At 43.1% G+C, this 18470-nt stretch overlaps 1 protein-coding gene across 4 annotated transcripts in view; it reads right to left on the bottom strand.

Annotated features, from left to right (window-relative positions):
* LOC121168386 (myomegalin-like) overlaps positions 1-18470 on the bottom strand; it is a 143493-nt gene that overhangs the window by 105743 nt on the left and 19280 nt on the right. For all 4 annotated transcript variants that reach the window (XM_040998444.1, XM_040998446.1, XM_040998447.1 and 1 more), the window contains 2 exons: positions 2982-3058; positions 157-280 (listed from right to left, as the gene is read on the bottom strand). In XM_040998444.1, the coding sequence (XP_040854378.1) occupies positions 157-280; positions 2982-3058 (201 nt within the window). The remainder of the gene's footprint in view (positions 1-156; positions 281-2981; positions 3059-18470) is intronic.

The raw sequence follows: 18470 nt of genomic DNA on the forward strand, positions 1-18470 counted from the left end.
TGAGAGGGTACGATGTCCCTGCCTAGATTAGCAACACAAAGACACAGAGCATCTCGTGTTGGGAAAGAAGGTAGAGGCAGAAAGGATGACTGCCAGAAGGCAGAGTAGTAAGGGAAGAGATGAAAGAACACCCCAAGCCCTTGAGATGCCACCCACCTCCTGCAGAAGTTGGATCTTGTTCTCCAGGAGCTCATACTGGCGCTCCGTCTCCTGCTGCCGCTCCTCATACTGGCGCCGGAGCTCAGCTTCACTGTGGTTGTTGAGATTCTCCACTTCGGCCCTGAAACCACACAGCATCAGCCTGTTAGCACCAGATGCAGAATTTAAAGAGTGTTCCTGTAATTCAGAGCCACACTACAGAGAAGAAAACTTCACGTATTTTTTTCCTCAACAATATCTATAGAACTGCTCTTTGCAACCTTTTCCTGCCATCTTTTAGGAACCCTGAATTTTTGGTGGCTTGTTAAGCAGGATGTAATTATTGGCTCCCTCGAGGCTTCTGTTTTGCTGTATCTTCAGCATAAGAAACTTGCATTCAGAAAGCAGAAAGACATCAAATGGTTCAGGACTCAACATTTCCACCCACCATCATCTGCCCCTGGATCCTCCCATTGAGACTGCTTCCCCAATATGCTTTACTTGTTCCTTTCCGTCAAGCTGCACGACAGGAAATCAACGTGGACAGTCACAGACATGCCATCCTTCCTTACCACCAACAGCACACGGGGAGCTGTTCTCATTCTCAGCCATTTCTCCAGAGTTCTCTCTGGATTTCCCAAGGTCCCATAGAGACAGCAGAAATTTAATCTGGGGATACTTGGGTTTTGGCAGAGCTTGGCTTCTCTGATATCCGTAGGAATGAATGTTCTGGCCTAGCACACCCAGGGTAAGGTATCACCAGTTTATTTATAGCAAACAACAGCTGCCCTTGGATGTCTGAGGATTAAAAATTGGGGGGTGGTATCAGGTGCTGAATGATTTTAATTCTGGCTTGATTTTATTTCTGTTCCATGACATTTATTGAGAACTATAAGCCACCTTTTCGATCAGGATGGAGAATGATATTAAACCTTTTAGGCTCATCCAGCACTAAGCCCAGGGGTGCTTTATTATTTGGTGCAGCACATTGTGTCCGTAGAGAAGAAATGGAGCCTTTTCTAGGTACACTTGAGTTTGGTGCTGGGTATTCTGTTCTCATTGGCTTATCATCCTAAATATGAAGAAACAGTGTAGACAGAATAAATGTCAGGTCACATTGAATGAATATTCATCTCAAGATATTGAAATTTTTGGGACCAGCATGGTGGCAGTGACACAATAGGCTAGCCCTACTCCGTGCGGCACTGGCATCCCATATGTGCACTGATTTGTGTCCCAACTGCTCCACTTCTGATCCAGTGCTCTGCTTATGGCCTGGGAAAGCAGTGGAGATGACTCAAATCCTTGAGACCCTGCACCCAAGTGAGAAACCTGGAAGAGGATCCTGGTTCCCAGCTTTGGATCAGTTCAACTCCGGCTGTTGTAGATATTTGAGAGTGAACCAATGAATGAAAGACCTTCTTTCTCGATCCCTTCTTCTCTCTGTAAAAATCTGCCTTTCATATACAAATTTTTTAAAAGATACTAAAAAGGTTTCATAATATTTATCATCTAAAACTAGCTTATAAATATACCTCTATCTTACATACTAGGCTTTTAAACTTTGCCTATATTTACCTTATCACGATACAATTAAATAACAGAAAACTAAATTTGTAACTTGTACTAAGGGGCTATTCTACTGTGGTAAAGGGGGAAAATGACAGGAGGAGAAGATGGGGATAGAGATGGTGGGGGAGAGGGATGAAGCCCTATACCTACAAAATGAAGGTGGAAAACAACAAATATTATAAATATAAATTAACAATATATACGTATACATAGCCAAGTCTTCTCCCCTGATGTAAGCAATGTTAAAGAGTTTGGTGTGGTCCTCCAGTTTTTTTTCTTCTTTTTTCTTATACATAATTAAGCAAGCAGTGTTCACAGAAAGGACTCTCCATCCAAAGAGGCTTATACCACAAGCCCCACTCAGCCCTCTTGCTGCGTATTCAACCTATCAAAGACACCCATGATCATACGGAGATGAATCATCCCTTTACATATTTGCTTACTCATTCACAGGATGATTATCCTGAAGCCTCTTTATTTGTTGCCCTTTGGACAGATCGTTGTACCTCATTTTTCCCCATTACAAGTAATGATGAAGTAAACATCCTTATCTATTGATTCTCTTACATAGTCTGCATTTACAAGGAACAGAGTCCTTCTAAGGACCATCTGATCAAGCACATGCTTCTCCCCGTAAGTAAAAACACATGCTGGGCCTGGCGCAATAGCAGTTAGCGGTTAAAGTCCTCGCCTTGAACGCTCCGCAATCCCATATGGGCGCCAGTTCTAATCCCGGCGGCCCTGCTTCTCATCCAGCTCCCTGCTTGTGGCTTGGGAAAGCAGTCAAGGATGGCCTAAAACCTTGGGACCCTGTACCCACGTGGCAGACCTGGAAGAAGTTCCTGGTTCCTGGCTTCAAATTGGCTCAGCTCTGGCTGTTGCAGCCGCTCACGTGGGGAGTGAACCATCGGAAGGAATATCTTCCTCTCTGTCTCTCCTCCTCTCTGTATATCTGCCTTTCCAATAAAAATTAATAAATCTTAAAAAAAGAAAGAATACATGCTAAAAACGTCATAATTTACACTCTCACCAGTTTATCATTTTAGGTCTAGTGGCTCTATCAATCTGTTGTAAGGTCTTTCTAACTTAGTACTAGAAAACTCTAAGGAAAGAACACATAGGAAAACCTACTGTTTGGACCACTGAGTTGGAAACAGCATTCACACGTGAGAAACAAAACTAAGGATTTTAGTTGCACATGTGTTGCTCTCAGATTAGTGAGCCAGGCCCTGGGACACATTAGTGTTCCTCTCGTTCAGACTGCAACTCACCATGTTTTATCCAGATGCTGCTTCTTGTCCTGGAGTTCTCGCTTCAGGCTCTCCACTTCAACCTTCAGCTCGATGTTCTGAAAACCACAAAGCCATTAACCATGAGAGGCTGCCCGAAACCCCCTATCCAGGACTCAAGTCTGAGCTTCACTTTGCACCTTGGTGAATCATCTCAGCGTCCTTCGGGTGAGAATGTGGGTTCCCCCAGGCAGCAGCCCAAGGAAGGATGAAAATACTGTCAGCCTCAGAACTCCCCAGAGCTCCTTACCCATCCTGCCAACTCCATCTTCACGACCCTGGATGGTGAGACCTGCCCACACCTATTTGCTCTCAGAGGCACAGAACAACACAGTGCATATTACAAGTTTTTCTTAAAAGTATGAGTCTTTTTTCTTAAACCAAATGCTGGATCAGCACATAGAATTATATTTTAATGTACCAGAGAATGTCATTATTTAAAGAAATTACATAGTGAATGTTTCTGAAACTGTTCTGGGTTTACCATAAAATGGGATTTTCATAAGTTGGGTTTAATAATGGGAGAGGGCACTCTGTAAATCTATGCAGGAAACCATTTCTATTGAAATGACCAGGAGCAAGATTTGGCAGACAGAAAAGTGAGGTATCCCAAGTGAAGTAAAATACAAAATAAAGGATGTGTGCAACATGTCTAGTTTGAATTAAGTGAAATGTGTGGTGAGGAACAAATCAGTCAGGAAAATAGTTTTCAGCATGTAGGAAAGACTGAAGAACATGAGCAGTTAAGGACTTCAGGTACAGTGCCGCCATGGTCAGGTCTGTGTCGAGGAAGAAACTTATGGCAGATGTGAAAAAAGTTAGGGAGCACTCTGGCAAAATAGGGATGGGGGCTGAACAACCAAAGAGGTGCAGGGAGAAACACTCTGAAGACCATTCGAGGCTGACTCGTGAGATCTGCATTAGCGGAAGAGCAAAGACCCCACCGTGCATCCTGACCTGTGGAGGGTGATGTGCCTTCTATCAGAACAGAAAGAGAGCCGTGGCTGTGAGGATACCCAAGAAAGAGTGCCCGAGAACAACTAAGCCTTTCCTGCTTGGAGCCTGGACACAGAGGAATCAGTCCCTTCCTTGATGAAGTCCTTAACACAATGTTAAGCAGAACAAACATTATTCATTGAAGAAGTAAAGAAGTCATACACAAAAGGTTGACAAAGTGACTGGAAGAGCCAGAAGCATGGAAAGGTGTGTGGGGGAGGCTGGGACAGGAGGAGGGATTCACCCCACTATCACCGCGTGGCAGCCATGTTTCTGGGAGTCCGAGGCCAGATACCACACCTGCCTTATCAGCAAAAGTATTTCAAGTGTGATTTCTCATGCACAGCAGAGGCAGCATCAAGAATAATACATGGGGAAAACAGAGATGCTGTTTGGGCATTTAAAAGTTTCTTAGAATCAGGAGCCAGTACAATGGCTTAGCTGGCTAATCCTCCACCTGCAAGCGCCAGCATCCCATTTGGGGGGCCGGTTCTGGTTCACATCCCAGCTGCTCCACTTGTGATCTAGCCCCCTGCTTATGGCCTGGGAAAACAGCAGAGGATGGCTCAAGGCTGTGGGCCCCCGCACCCACGTGGGAGACCTGAAAGAAGCTCCTGGTGATGCTGGCTTAACAGAGAATATAGATTGATGTTAGGTAAGCTTGAATATCTTAGTGTCTTTAATAACATGGAGATAACTGTATTTTCCTCACTCATAGACTTGCCTTGGATGATTGTCAAAGGAAGATAATTAATAAATCTTAGGAATTAGGACAGTGTTTAGAACACAAATGCAATGATAATCACAAATTTAAGTAACATGTTAGTATAATTTGTAATTATCAATAGCAGCAGCATTGTCATCTGGGGACAGCAGTTTGTTTTCCATGAGACCATGATATTTCAAAGTGATTGAGTACTCAGGAAAAAAGGTTGAGAAACAGCACTTCTAAGTTGATCATTATTTCTCCACCAAGTGACTCACTTGTGTGATCTTGAGTAAAATCATGTTACAGCTTCTTCACCTGGAAAGCAACAAAAACTAAAAAGTAGCTCAACTCTCATCTGACAAAATATATACTTTATAATTATAAAGTGATATTGCTTATTGTTGGCTAAATTATTAAATCAGAAAAGTCCAGAATTTTGCTAAGCTACCTCAAATAAGTCAAAAATGCTGGAGTACATAAAAAAAAAAAAAAAAACCTCGTGTTGGAAAACAATGTGATGTTTCAAATGACTGGAGTTACATAAACGTGTGTGGCTAATTTTCAATCCCAGACAAGAGGACAGACAGGAAGAGAAGAATAACTTCTCTAGGCTTTAGCATCATGTCTATATCATGTCTGTTCAACAGGCAGTAGGTCTATGAACCTCACACAAAACTGCTAAAATAGCTTTCATGTAACACACTGAGCCTATATTGGCATCAAAAGATCCCAGAGGAGTCCCTTACTGCCATTTCTGGATGAGAAATCCTAGAATATGTAACCAGGGCATAGAGGAGGCACTGTGCAACAAGAAGAGACCCAGAAAGGGTGAGATGCAAGCATGGCTAGACACTTACCTGCTACAGAACCTTAGGCAGCTTATTTAATCAGGGCCTTAGCTTTCTCACAGGAATAGTGCAGCTAGTTATTATTATTATTATTATTAAGTCATAGCTGTTTCACAAGGGATTTAGTGAGGATTAAATGAGATATTACGTACAATATACCCAGAACACTGCTTTATGAGCAGTTATTCAACAGCTTTGGTTCAGTATACCTTCATGCCTACTCTAGTCAGTACCAGAGACCTCAATTCCACTAGAAAAAAAAAACATTGAATGAGAAGAAAAATGAAAGACATAAGTGATGTAGATTCTATACATTCTAAATCCCAAATGAGAAAATGAAGTCAATACTTGGAATATTACGGCCAAAAATTCAGTTTTGAAGACCTTACCCAATACCTATTCCTCATTTTAAAGATAAGGCAGTTAAAACGTTTCCTCTAAGGTAAGAGCAATGACTCAAACCAGCACTTCGGCATTTCACCAGAGAGACTGGCTCAGGAAGCTCTGCCCAGTTTTGTATGATTTAGTAGAATATGTTAAGTTAGAGAAGTAGAGAACGTGCTGCATGAGATTGACTTTGTTGTTTTTTAAATATATGCTGGCCATAAGGATAATGCTCAAATCCTCAAAAATAAGGTAAGGGCTTACCTGTTTGCAAAGTTTCTATCTCCTCATCCATCAAGGAATCTATCTATAACAGTACCATCTCATGTGGTTACTAAGGGAATTAAAGGCATAAAAGGCATGTTACATGGTACGTGCAGTAAGCTACCATTTCATAGCTACTATGGATTATAAAAACTGAGATATGCCCTCTCTGTCTAGGATGGCTGAAGTTCTCAGACACAATGACACAGGAATGTTAAAAAGTAAAACCTATCACTTGCAATACTAGTATCCCACAATTGAGCATCGGTTTGAAACCAGGCTTCTCTGCTTCTGGTCCAACTCCCCACTAACAAACCTGGTGACACAGCAGAAGACTGCCAGGTTCAGACCTCTGCCACCCAGATGGAGTTCTGGTTCCTGGCTTTGCTCTGGCCAAGTCCTGGTTACTGCAGCCATTTAGGGAATAAACCAACAGATACAAGATTTTTTTCTCTCTCTCTTTCTTTCCCTCCCTCTCTGCTTTTCGAACAATTAAACCTTTTTTCTTTAAAAAAAATTAACATTATGTAATAAAAAGGAAAAAATGATCACACTACAAGTGGAATATAAGATATCTACACAAGTACATATCCTTTCTGAGCATACTTTGCTTAATCTTTTTGAGGTAAGTAGGAAAGAGAAGCAAAAAAGAAGGAAAGATTTTAAAAAGGACAAACAAAAGAACTAAAATGCCTTCTCTGAGTTCTAGTGTTGTATCTATTCACACAGGCAATGAGGTTTACAAGTCTCATACAGAGCTGCTAAAATAGCTTCATCTCCCAAAGATTAGATCCTACATCCATGATTAGTTAATTCAGTAAGTCGGTCATGGTACACAATCTAATCACAGGGAAATTCAAGTGCAAAGTAATTTATAGCATCAAAGACAGTGGGGCTTGGAAGCAGCATGTCTTCTTTTCCACATGTCCCCAGAAGAATATTCAGCCAACTAACTAGAAAAAGTTCAATGACGAAAATGAAATTAAACTCTCATAATACCTTGAAGCAAAAACAGGACCAACAATGAATAATGAGATTAACTACATTTAATTAGACTCTCTGGCAGCTTGTTTTGATTCCAGAAACACAAACAGAATCTTAATAGCAATTCATGGTCAACACAGGACTATACAGAAATGATTGCCAGGCAAGCATTTAGTGCAAAGATGAATACAGGATGGTTCAAAGGAGCCAGCAGAAATCAATGACTTGACTTCTTTCCAAGGCTACATGTTTAACTCCACAGACTTATCATCTACTCAGACAGTCCAGTGTGCCTATCTCTTTTGAAAATAAGAAGATTTACAACATGTTGCTCCAATTGAATCCTATGGAACAAAACGGCGACAGGCATTTGGCCTAGTGATTCAGACACCACCTAGAACACTCACATCTCGGAACAGAGGGCGTGGGTTAGAACCCTCCAGCTATGCTCCTGACTCCAGCTTCTAATGGGGGCACTTGGAGGCAACAGGTGGTGGTTATTAGTTCCTTGCCACCCCAGTGGGAGACCGGGATTGAATTCCTGGCTCCTTGATTCAGCCTTAGTCCCTGCTATTTGCAGACATTTGAAGAGTGAACTAGTTAGTAGGAATTCTGTCTCTCAAATAAAAATAGTAAATATTTTTAAAAGAAGACATGGCTTCTTTGAGACAGGAAAGAACAGGATTCATGAACTCAAGTCCCTCCTGCCTGACACCTATTCCTCTCCTGACTTGACTACATATTCATTTCCAACTCTAAAGCAACCCAGAGCAACTGCAACAGCTGGAACTGAGACAGTTGGAAGCCAGATGTCAGCAGGTGCCCAAGGACATAGGACATCCTCTACTGCCTTTCCAGGTCATAAGCAGAGTGCTGGATGGGGAGTGGAACAGCCAGGACATGAACTGGTGTCCGTGTGGGATGCCAGCACCACATGCATCAGCTTTTGATACCCTTCACCAGGCCCCAATTTTTAAAAATCTTAATACAAAAATATTTCAGTCATTTCATTATTAGGTGCTAATTAGTATCCGTTATGTAAATCAGGTCAAAGTTTGCACATTGTCTTCTACATAATCCTAACTTTCCACAAGATGTTTCTAGGAGCTGGGAAAGGGAAGTTCACATTAAAAGAGTGTAGCTAGGGAATATTAAGTCTCTGACTGGCACAACACCAGTCCTCCAAACACTGCAACATTCTTAGTCTTCAAAGGGACTTAGAAAATACTATGGAGAAGCATAAGGATGTCTAACACTTCGAATGCTTGCACTCCATTTGAGGAGATAAGAGCAAAATTTCAAGGTATGGATTGCTGGGGAGAGAGTTCCTGAAAGAAGTTGTCAGGAGAGTGAAACTAGCCAGGAATACTCGTTATGAAGCTTCTACCTCTTAGTTTTATGAGAATGGAACAGGAACTTCAGGATAGGTAGATATAGATTCAAATGCCTTTATCCCAATTCTCAGTTTGGGACTTTTCTTATGTAAGTTATCTAATCACTTAGAACCAGATTTCCCCATGTTAAGTTGAGATTTTAAAATATAACCTTAAACTCCTCTGTTGGAATACAGTCCCTACAGGTGAGCACAAGAATTGAAGGCCAGCAATGAGGGCTGGCCCATGGAACCACGAGTACATGCAAGACCTGGCACAGGGAGAGGTTCTGAAGGAGAAGTTTGGGACCCACCATCATACATACGGCATAGGTGGGGGGCAGACCAGGCTGAACCCGTTCACATCAACCGCTGACGAATCCGAGTGCCAGCATAGAGTGTGGGTCAGGCCAGCTTTAGTTGCAACACATACCAGTGCACATTAAGGAATGCCAAGGTGAGGTGAGTCATACCAGATGTGGCTGCAGCGCCCAAACAGCACATGTGAGAACTGGGGGGGAGCAGGCAAAGCCGGCAGGGGAATGTGGGCTCCCCTGCTAGACAACCACTCCCACTGGAGAGCATGAGTTGGGATGGGAGCAGACCAGAGCAGGCAGGACTACAATACCTGTGGGCCTCATGTGAGCTAGATCAGGGAATGGCCAGATTGAGCTGACTGTTCCAACTGGTAGAAGCAAAAATTAGAGTGGGTGAGGTTGGTTGGGTTTTGCTGCAGCATCAGATGGCAGAGGTTGGCACTGGGGGCTAATTCTGTCAAGTTAGGTGCCAGAACCACCTGGAGAGTGCATAATCCAGAAGTGGGAGTGTCCTAGTAGGGAGATAGTGGGCACCTCCCTTGTGGGTTACCACTCCTGCTGGAGAGCACAAAAACCAGGACAGAAGCAAGAGTGGCTGGACAGAAAGGCACCCGCCAGTATGTGTGTGGGCTGGATAGTAGATTGATTGGGTTGAACTAGGCTTCAATGCCCATTGACAATAAGAGAGCCAAATGGGATGTGGGACAGACTGAACAAGCCTGTGGTACATACTGGCATGCGTGGGAACCAGGGTAGGGGGTAGGCCTGTTGAGGGATATAAGGAATTGACCCAACTAGGCTGCAGCTCCCACTGGTTTGCATGAGGACCGAGTATGAAGTGCGTAGGATCAAGTTGGACTACAACACCCATTGGTTCAAGTGGAAGACAGGGCTGGAAATAGAACTGACCCAGCAATTGCAATGACCAGCATGTGCATAAGCTGACTGGAGCAATAGATGGTGATGGACTGGGGAAACAGATGGTGGCAAACTCACACAAGAATCAGATCTGGGATCATTTCAGATGAAGTTTCTTTGGAGATCCCTCCAACTGAACTGCTGATTACAGAATTCCAACCATGAAGAGACTATGTCAGCCAGTGGATTCTGAATAAGTTTCACCGTGATTGGAACGGTGAGATTGGCAGCAATTCAGAACTGTTGAACTATCAAAACTGCTTAAGCAGGACCCTCGGAGCATGCCCCACATTGGGCGTCTGAGATGGATGGGAGGCTGGGTGAGGCTTTTCCCTTTGCTTCTCCCCGGACCCCAGATACAGGGAAAAAATGATGATATTAGTGTGGAAACAATGGTATTACCCACTTTCCTAGAGCCTTGGATCCTCTGTACCCTAATCAACTAAATAAGATTATTTTAAAAATATATATTACATATAAATAAGTAAAATAATACCTTGAAGATTATAGTGAGGGAAAAAATGAACCTATAAGCAAAGTGCTAAGCTGTAAGCTATAACCAAAGCTCCCTAAACAGAGAGCTAGATCAGAAGTGAAGCAGCAGGCTTGGTACAATGACTCAACTGGCTAATCTTCCCCCTTCATGTAGCAGGATCATATACAGGCACCAGTTCGCGTCCCAGTTGCTCCATTTCCCATCCAGCTTCTGCCTGTGGCCTGGAAAAGCAGTAGAGTATGGCCCAAACCCTTGGGATCTTGTGCCCATGTGGGAGATTTGGAATAAGCTCCTGGCTCCTGGCTTTAGATTGACTCAGCTCCACTGTTAGAGCCACTTGAGTAATGAACCAGGGGAGAGATCTTTCTCTGTCTCTCCTCTCTCTATAAATCTGGCTTTCCAATAAATATCAGTAAATCTTTGAAAAGAAGAAGTAAAACAGCCAAAACACAAACCAGGACCCACTGGAGGATTAGCCTGTTGTGCCACTATACCAGCCTTGCTGCTTCATTTCTGAACCAGCTTCCTATTACTGCACCTGGGAAGGCAGTAGTACCTGGGCTCCTACCAACTGCATGGGAGACCAGCATGGAGTTCTAGGCTTCTGACCTCAGTCTGGTGCAGCTCTGGCCTTGGCAGCTATTTGGGGAATGAAACAGAAGATTGATAGATAGAAGACTGATTCTCTTTCTTTTGTTCTCTTTTTTTCCCTGCAACTGCCTTTCACATAAACAGATAAATCCTTTTTTAAAAATGAAGAAACTAACAAGTTACAGATGACAAGAGGCAGAAGAGGGAACACTGATGTTGAATACAGGAAAAAAGAATAGGATAATACTGTGAGACTATGTTAAAAACTGTTTAAGATTTATTCATTTATTTATTTATTTTATTTTTATAAAATAAGGTTAGATATATAGAGGAGGAGAGACAGACAGGAAGGTCTTCTGTCTGTTGATTCACTCCTCAAGTGGCCATTAACAGCCAGAGCTGAGCCAATCCAAAGCCTGGAGCCAGGAGCTTCTTCCTGTCTCCCACATGCTGATGCAGGGTCCCAAGGCTTTGGGCCATCCTCAACTGTTTTCCCAAGTCACAAGCAGGGAGCAGGGTAGGTAGTGGGACAGCCAGAATTACAGCTGGCGCCCATATGGGATCCTGGCACGTGCAAGGTGAAGACTTTAGCTGCTAGGCTACCATGCCGAACTCAATTTATTCATTTTTATTAGAAAGGCAGATTCACAGAGAGAAGAAGAAACAGAGAGAAGGATCTCCTGTCTGCTGGTTCACTCCCCAAGTGACTTTAACGGCCGAAGCTGAGCCAATCCGAAGCCAGGAGCCAAGAGCCTCTTCCAGGTCTCCCACGCCGGTGCAGGGTCCCAAAACATTGGGTCATCTTCAACTGCTTACCCAGGTCACAAGCATGGAGCTGGATGAGAAATGGAGCATCCAGGACGGGAACCTGCACCTATATGGAATTCTGGTACTTGAAGGGGGATGATTAGCCAACTGTGCCATTGCACCAGGCCTTCTGAAGCCTTTCAAAGATATTTTCAGTTCTAAAGTTAAAATATTCTCTAAGAGATATATTATGAAATCATTGAAGATAAAAGATTGCTAAAATTGAGGTTTAACAAGGAGAAATTATTAGCTCCAAGGCAACTCTGAGTCACTAGGCATTCTGAAAACAATGAAGGACTGCAGACTCCCTTCCTCCCCACCGCTCCCCCTCTGCTGGGCTCAAGGTGCTATGCCTGAGCACTGAGCAGAAACTCAGAGATACTGATCAAGGTTTCCAGGTTTTAAAGAGGACATGTTAGAGAGAAAATCAGCTGTGAACTAAATATTAGATGGCCTGAACGAGCCATTTTTAAACTCTTTACAAAGACTAGGAGTGGTGGGGAAGATGCAGCCTGTGGACAATGAAAGGCTTGCAAAATCATTTTTTTATCTGGCTCCACCACATCTACCAAAGCCAAGACTCAAACTTTAATAAATCTGTAGGAGGCAAATTTTTAAGTTGAGAGTATTTTTTTTAAAGATTTATTTATTTTTATTTGAAAGGTAGATTTACAAAGAAATATATACAGAAGGTTTTCTTTGTGCTGGTTCCTTCTCAGGTGGCCACAATGACAAGAGCTGAGATGCTCTGAAGCCATGAGCCTCTTCTTGATCTCTCACATGAGTGCAGGATTCCAAGAACTTGGGTCATCCTGTACTGCTTTCCCATGTAACAAGCAGAGCTGGACCAGAAGCAGAGCTGTTGGAACACAAACCAGCGTCCACATCGCATGCTGGCACCACAGGGTGAAGGATTAGCTCCAAGCCACGACAACAGCCCCTAAACTGATAACTTGATGTAACCACAAAAGAGGTTATAAATATCCAAATGGCCCTTAGCAGGAGAAAAAAAACACACACCACCGCTGCTAGGGTTGTGTTGTGAAGTCTTTGCAGACGCAGTGCGTGCTCGCCGTGGGAAGACTGAAGCACAGTGCAGGCTAACTGTGAAAGCAGCATGCTGGGAACTGCTAATGCTGAGGACGTGGGTTTCTGGACATGGGACGGGCATGTGGGAGGAACTCTTCTAGAACTTTGTGTACACTTGAAAATGTTCATAATGAGAAGTCAAGAGGAGCTACATTACCACAGAAAGGTAAAAGTACATATCATTACTTAATCCTTTTCGTCTTCATTTCTGGAATTGCCTAAACACTAAGGCTGTAAATGGCAAAGAACTCCTGGCTCCCTGTGGTGGCTTCTTTCAGCCAGTGCAGTTAGTAAAGCAGTAAAGACCACCTCCCCTAACAGAGGGCCACAGGTAAGACAGCTGCCCCCAGGTGCCTCCCATCTCAGGGGATGCAGAACACAACCTCACTGGCACAGGAGGAAAGGAGAGATGCAGAAATCAAATACACACAGAATGAGCTTACAGAGGAACACTCAGATTCTTTAACTGAATTAATAAGAGCAGTTCACCCATTTCACCCCTTACTGATTCAACTCTCATGCCACCTCACTGTGCACACAATCTCCCTTTGACCTCTCTGGGCTTGAACTGACCCTTCTGACCTGACACAGGATCACGGTGACATGTGTCGTTGCCAGGAGCTCTTTTTCTTCCCCCTGACAATCACAGTTCAGCAGGATGGTAATTCACAGTGAGATCCACCTTCAATGGTACCTGCCTCCTCCAAGCGCAAGGACTTTGATGACTGAGAAACTAACCAGGCAAGTGTCCTTTATGGCCACCACGGCTTTACCTGGACTGTCCCCAGACTGTGGTGTCATCACTCTTTCTAAACCTGTTTTTCAGCAAGGTTTAGCCCCACCACGTGCCCCTCAAGGAAACTCTCCAGACCCCTACTCAGAAACAGCCATTCCTTTCTTTTTACTCCAAACTACAGGGCAATTTAAGAGCCATGCTGAGACTCTACGCAAATAAGAAGGGGCATTATCATAATTATTTCCAGGGTAATAAGCAAAAATCAGGACCACTCCGGGGAAAGCAGGACTCCTGGTCCTCCCATGTCTGTCTCTAGCCCAACACTCACTGAATCTTGTCTGCATTCATTACGTGACTATCTGGTTTCCCCTCTAGCCTTTAGTGTCTAGAAAAGTACTTTGCCTGCAATAGCTCTCAATATAAGTTTATGATGTAAAAATGATCATTTGTCCTAAGTTTTGGGCTTAAATCTTTGTCTTGCATTTCACTTCACACTCCTGCATTCACTTGTGGCAGTTTCAACTAATAAGCAAGCTGTTTAAGGACAAGGGCCATGCCTTAGGTTCAGTTGCAGCCCTCACAGTCCACTCCTGGACTGGCACCAGGTCTGAAAGAAATAAAAAGGGAAAGAAATTCTGACAGCACAGAAGCATACATTCACTGATAAAAACTGGCAAGCCAAGTATTTATTGGAGAAGAAAGGTTGCCAAAAACCAGTATTTTTCTTGGCATGAAGTCCTTGACCTCGATGGCTGCTGAGTGTAAGAAGAGATAAGTCAGGGTCAGTGAGTGCAAAAAATGGACACTGCCCCTTTGTAAGACTGTAAGAAACCAGCCAGAAAACAGTTGGCCTTCCACAACAGAGTCTTTATATGGGACCAAAAAATAAGGTTGAACTCCACTCTAATCAGGTCTGTAAATGCAAAAAATTCACAAACAAGTGGTCCAGCAGGAAGAAGAGTCCTAAAGTCTTGCGACAGCTTCCTCCCAAGGTTCCTAATATTCATGCAAAGTGAAAGGCAACAGGGTGCATTTTCCAGTCTCTGCTTTCTGAAATGGTATCTCTTCTAGGAAAGCACAGCTCATAAGCGCTTTTTGCATGCAGAATGACTTTCTTTTCCAGAATTCTCTGATACCGTTGGAGCAAGACCATAGCTCTACTGAATAGGGTTAAGCCTAAGTATCTTCATAGGGATCCTATCTGTACTGGCTATGAGTCAAGAAGCTGCTCTATGCATGATCCCTAGAAATGTATTTTTGTAGCTTCCAAGCAAGTTCTTTCGTAGATGAAGTTACTTTCCACTCACTAAGTTCCAGAGTGGAAACAGACCCTGTTGTCTCTAGAGAACTGGCTCTGTCTTTGACTAGCCATGTGACCTGGGACTAGTCATCCCCAGAGCTTTACATATCTGCGCAGCCAATTAACATGAACAGAGTCCCTCTCTTCTGCTCATAAGAACTGTACTGCTCTTTGCATTACACATCTTCCACACTCCTGTGAGACATCTTGCCAGGTGTATTCAAATGTAAAACATTAGTTTTTAGATTTCACCGTGGAGTGAAGGAAAAGCTTGATTCAGAGGTGCAATTCCTCTCTCCCTTTCTATAGGATGTATGGTCACCGTCTTTGCTAATGCAATTAGGCTTTAGGTTAGGCACATAAGTGGCCCTGACATGTCACTAGTGCCCTTCATCGCCAGGGAGAGGTTAGCAGGGCAGTATCCTCAACCTCAGTAACCAGAAGAATGTACAAGGCCAGGGCACCCTCCTGCCAGAGACTGCCCTAGTGGCTAGTTCCCTAAACAGATGGGAAAAGAGCAAGTGGAAAATTTTCAGCTTAAACAATGCAAGGATCCACATCCCAATGGCAAAATTTCTCTCTTCAGGTCACTGTTTCAAATCCATCCTATGTCAGGTTTTGCCAGGGGCCTGAAAACAACACCATTCTTTTCCCTTCCCTGTCTACCTGGACTGAAATGAATACACATATCGACTTCTGACTGCAGATGAGATCTAAGGAGATTAGGTGTTTGGACAGCTGGTTGTGTGTGTGAGACAAAGAGTTCACTGGGTGGAAGACAGCTGATTTGTAAGATGGTAACATTTGGTTATTTGTGATTTTTTCATCAAATATCTAATGAGTATCTATTTTATATTTGCAGGACATTCTAACAGGTATTACAAGGAGCAAAACACACAATCACAGTCCTCAGAGTTTACATCCTGTGGGGGTGGGTAATTAAACAATTGTTTATTACAGAATGTAATAAGCAGAGAGTGGTGTGGAAACGTGCTCAGGTCGAAGATATAAATAGCAACAGACACACACATCAACCCAGATCTGCAGATCTGCACAGATTTAGTTACCAAAGAAACACTCATAGACCCAAGTCAGGAAGACCATCCCTTGATCTGCTCTTCTTCAGAGTCCCAGACTTAGGGAACAGGTATATTAAAGGAAATCTGAAACTTTTAGCACTGCCAAAAGAAAAATAAAGAATCCAGCACTTAGAGCTGCAGGATATGGAACAATGCAAAGTGTGGATCTTACAACTAAATTGGCCTGGTTCAAATACCAGCTCTCTCACATTTTTAGGTTGGACCATATGGAAATGCAGGGGCTCAACTATTTTTATAGTTTCACGTAATTCATTCTCTATATTTTACAGGTAAATAACTTTAACCTAAGTTCCAGTTCATGGAATTTCAGGGACATTTTGAATATTAGTTAAGAAAATACAAATGAAAACACCTAACATATAACAGACATTCAGCCAATATTAGTTTGCTCAAGGCAGTCGCATGAATCATAAACAGAAAGAGTTAAGTCTTGACAACATTGAGTTTGGGGACCCAAGAAAAGAGATTAAAATTAGGCTTGTTTGGATTTTAATAATGGTTGTATATGTATGAGTATGTGCACGAGGGAGGGGATTATATAGGAAATCTCTAGACCTTGTGATAAATTTTACTATAAACCCAATATTGCTCTAAAACTAAGGCTCATTTTTTAAAATGAGATTTTTATTTTTTGTATTTAGACTCAGAATTCATGTCTCCCAAGAAAGATGTTGCCTTGACGGTCACACTGACCTCTAAGTAAATGCTTCACAGTATATGACAAGGTATGCATTCCCTGTGGTGACTCTGTTAACATCCTGGTTGAGTCCCAGAAGTCTCTGTGAATAGGGCCCAACTCAGCAGGCTAGTGAGCAAACATACACAAATACCAATGATCTCAGTGGCTCTCCCCTCACCGCCCCCAGGACATTCCTCAGCAGGACAAACCTCTTTCATTTGGCTGGAGCCTCTCAGTTCAAAAATAGACCTCCCTGAGCTTAATTTAGCAAAATGCTGGCTCCCTGCAAAAGCCAGGGTTGAGGCTGGAGCCCCTGAAATCCCTTGGACACCTTGCATGCAGACAACAACCCAGCCCCACTGAAGGAGCTGGTAGGGATGCCTGGAATGATTCTCAGCTGTTTAGGAACTGGAACTCATGGAAATCACTCTTTGCTTTCCTTGACTTCTCACACAAGGAAGCACTGGCAGAACTGGGAATCAAAGTAAAAATGTGAATTTTCCTATAGATAAATTGGAGCAACAGAAAACCTACGGCAGGCTGAATGTTTTTAAATGAACTGTCACATCTAACATGATTTGACATTTAGCCCCAAATTCAGTTTTCAATTCTAGATTGACACTCACTTTCATCTAGTCTCCAAAAAAGGAATGAACCCACTCATTGGTATCCTGCAAAATCTAGGGCATATCTTCTTACATGCTGCTTACACAATACACCATCATCTGGCAGTCACTCCTTCCTTGGAAGCCCGGCTGGGTCCTGAAGCCAGCCTCCATGACCAAGCAGCTTTTCCACAGCCTTGCTCCTGCTCAGAATCAGGGCCAGTACTTACCACAAAGACCCTACAGCTGACGTAGACATGAACCCCATGTGGCTACTAAACTCCTGAATTGAAACTGGTCCTAACTGAAATGTACTGTAGCACCTCAAAGAATTGCTACATTCCGGATTTCACAACACAAGAATGTACATCTCAGTGATCATTTTTAAATGTATTTCATTTTGAGATGACATACACTAAATATATTATTAACATGGTTTCTTTTTATCTTTTTAATGTGAACATCAGGCAATTTTCTATCACATTATGGCTTACATAATATTTCTGTTGGACAGCATTGTTTTACAATACATATCAGGAAAAAGATGTACCGGCTTCAAGTATGTTGTGTGAAGACTTGTTCTGACTTGCATCACTGTTAATCCTATGGTCAAACAGCACATTAGTGTTTGGAAACATGGTAGTAGCCATCATCCATCAAAATACAGAAGTGACTCCAGCTAATTACAAGTGAAATTGAGAGAGGAGTTAGACTGGGTAGTAGGCAGTTAGTGTATTCTGGGTCCCCAAGTCATTTTCTCAAATATAAAATCCCCCACCATGTCTTAAATTCACCAGAGCACGTCTCTTCCAAGGGACAGGGGTGCTATTAGCATATCAATTCCCCACCTGAAGTATTGGCCACTACCTCTGGCCATTGTGGGAGGGCCTCAGGCTGATGATCTCTTTATCACTGAAAAGAGGGCAGGAAGAAGTAATACACATCTGCCCTACGCCTGGAATGTCCTATGTCTGGCACCTCTGTGGCCTTTTGTCCCAAGGCCAGGTACCATGGAAAACAGGAATTTTCTTTGTTCATGGAGAAAGATCTTTGAAGGAAACCTTTAAAAGGTGCATTCCCCACCATTAATACGGGTTCGTCTTGTCCTCTGCCACTATGGCAGAGGACTAGGGTTCGTCTTGTCCTCCTGCCACTATGGCAGAGCACTAGGGTTCTTCTTGTCCTCCTGCCACTATGGAGGACTGGGGTCTTTTTCACTTTTCCTCCTGCCATTATGGCAGGGGGTAAGGGTCTTTTCTATCTCAAAACCCCCTCC

Source organism: Ochotona curzoniae, unplaced genomic scaffold, assembly GCF_017591425.1.
Source record: "Ochotona curzoniae isolate NIBS_2020 unplaced genomic scaffold, NIBS_Ocur_1.0 scaffold_1037, whole genome shotgun sequence".
Classification (NCBI taxonomy): domain Eukaryota; kingdom Metazoa; phylum Chordata; class Mammalia; order Lagomorpha; family Ochotonidae; genus Ochotona; species Ochotona curzoniae.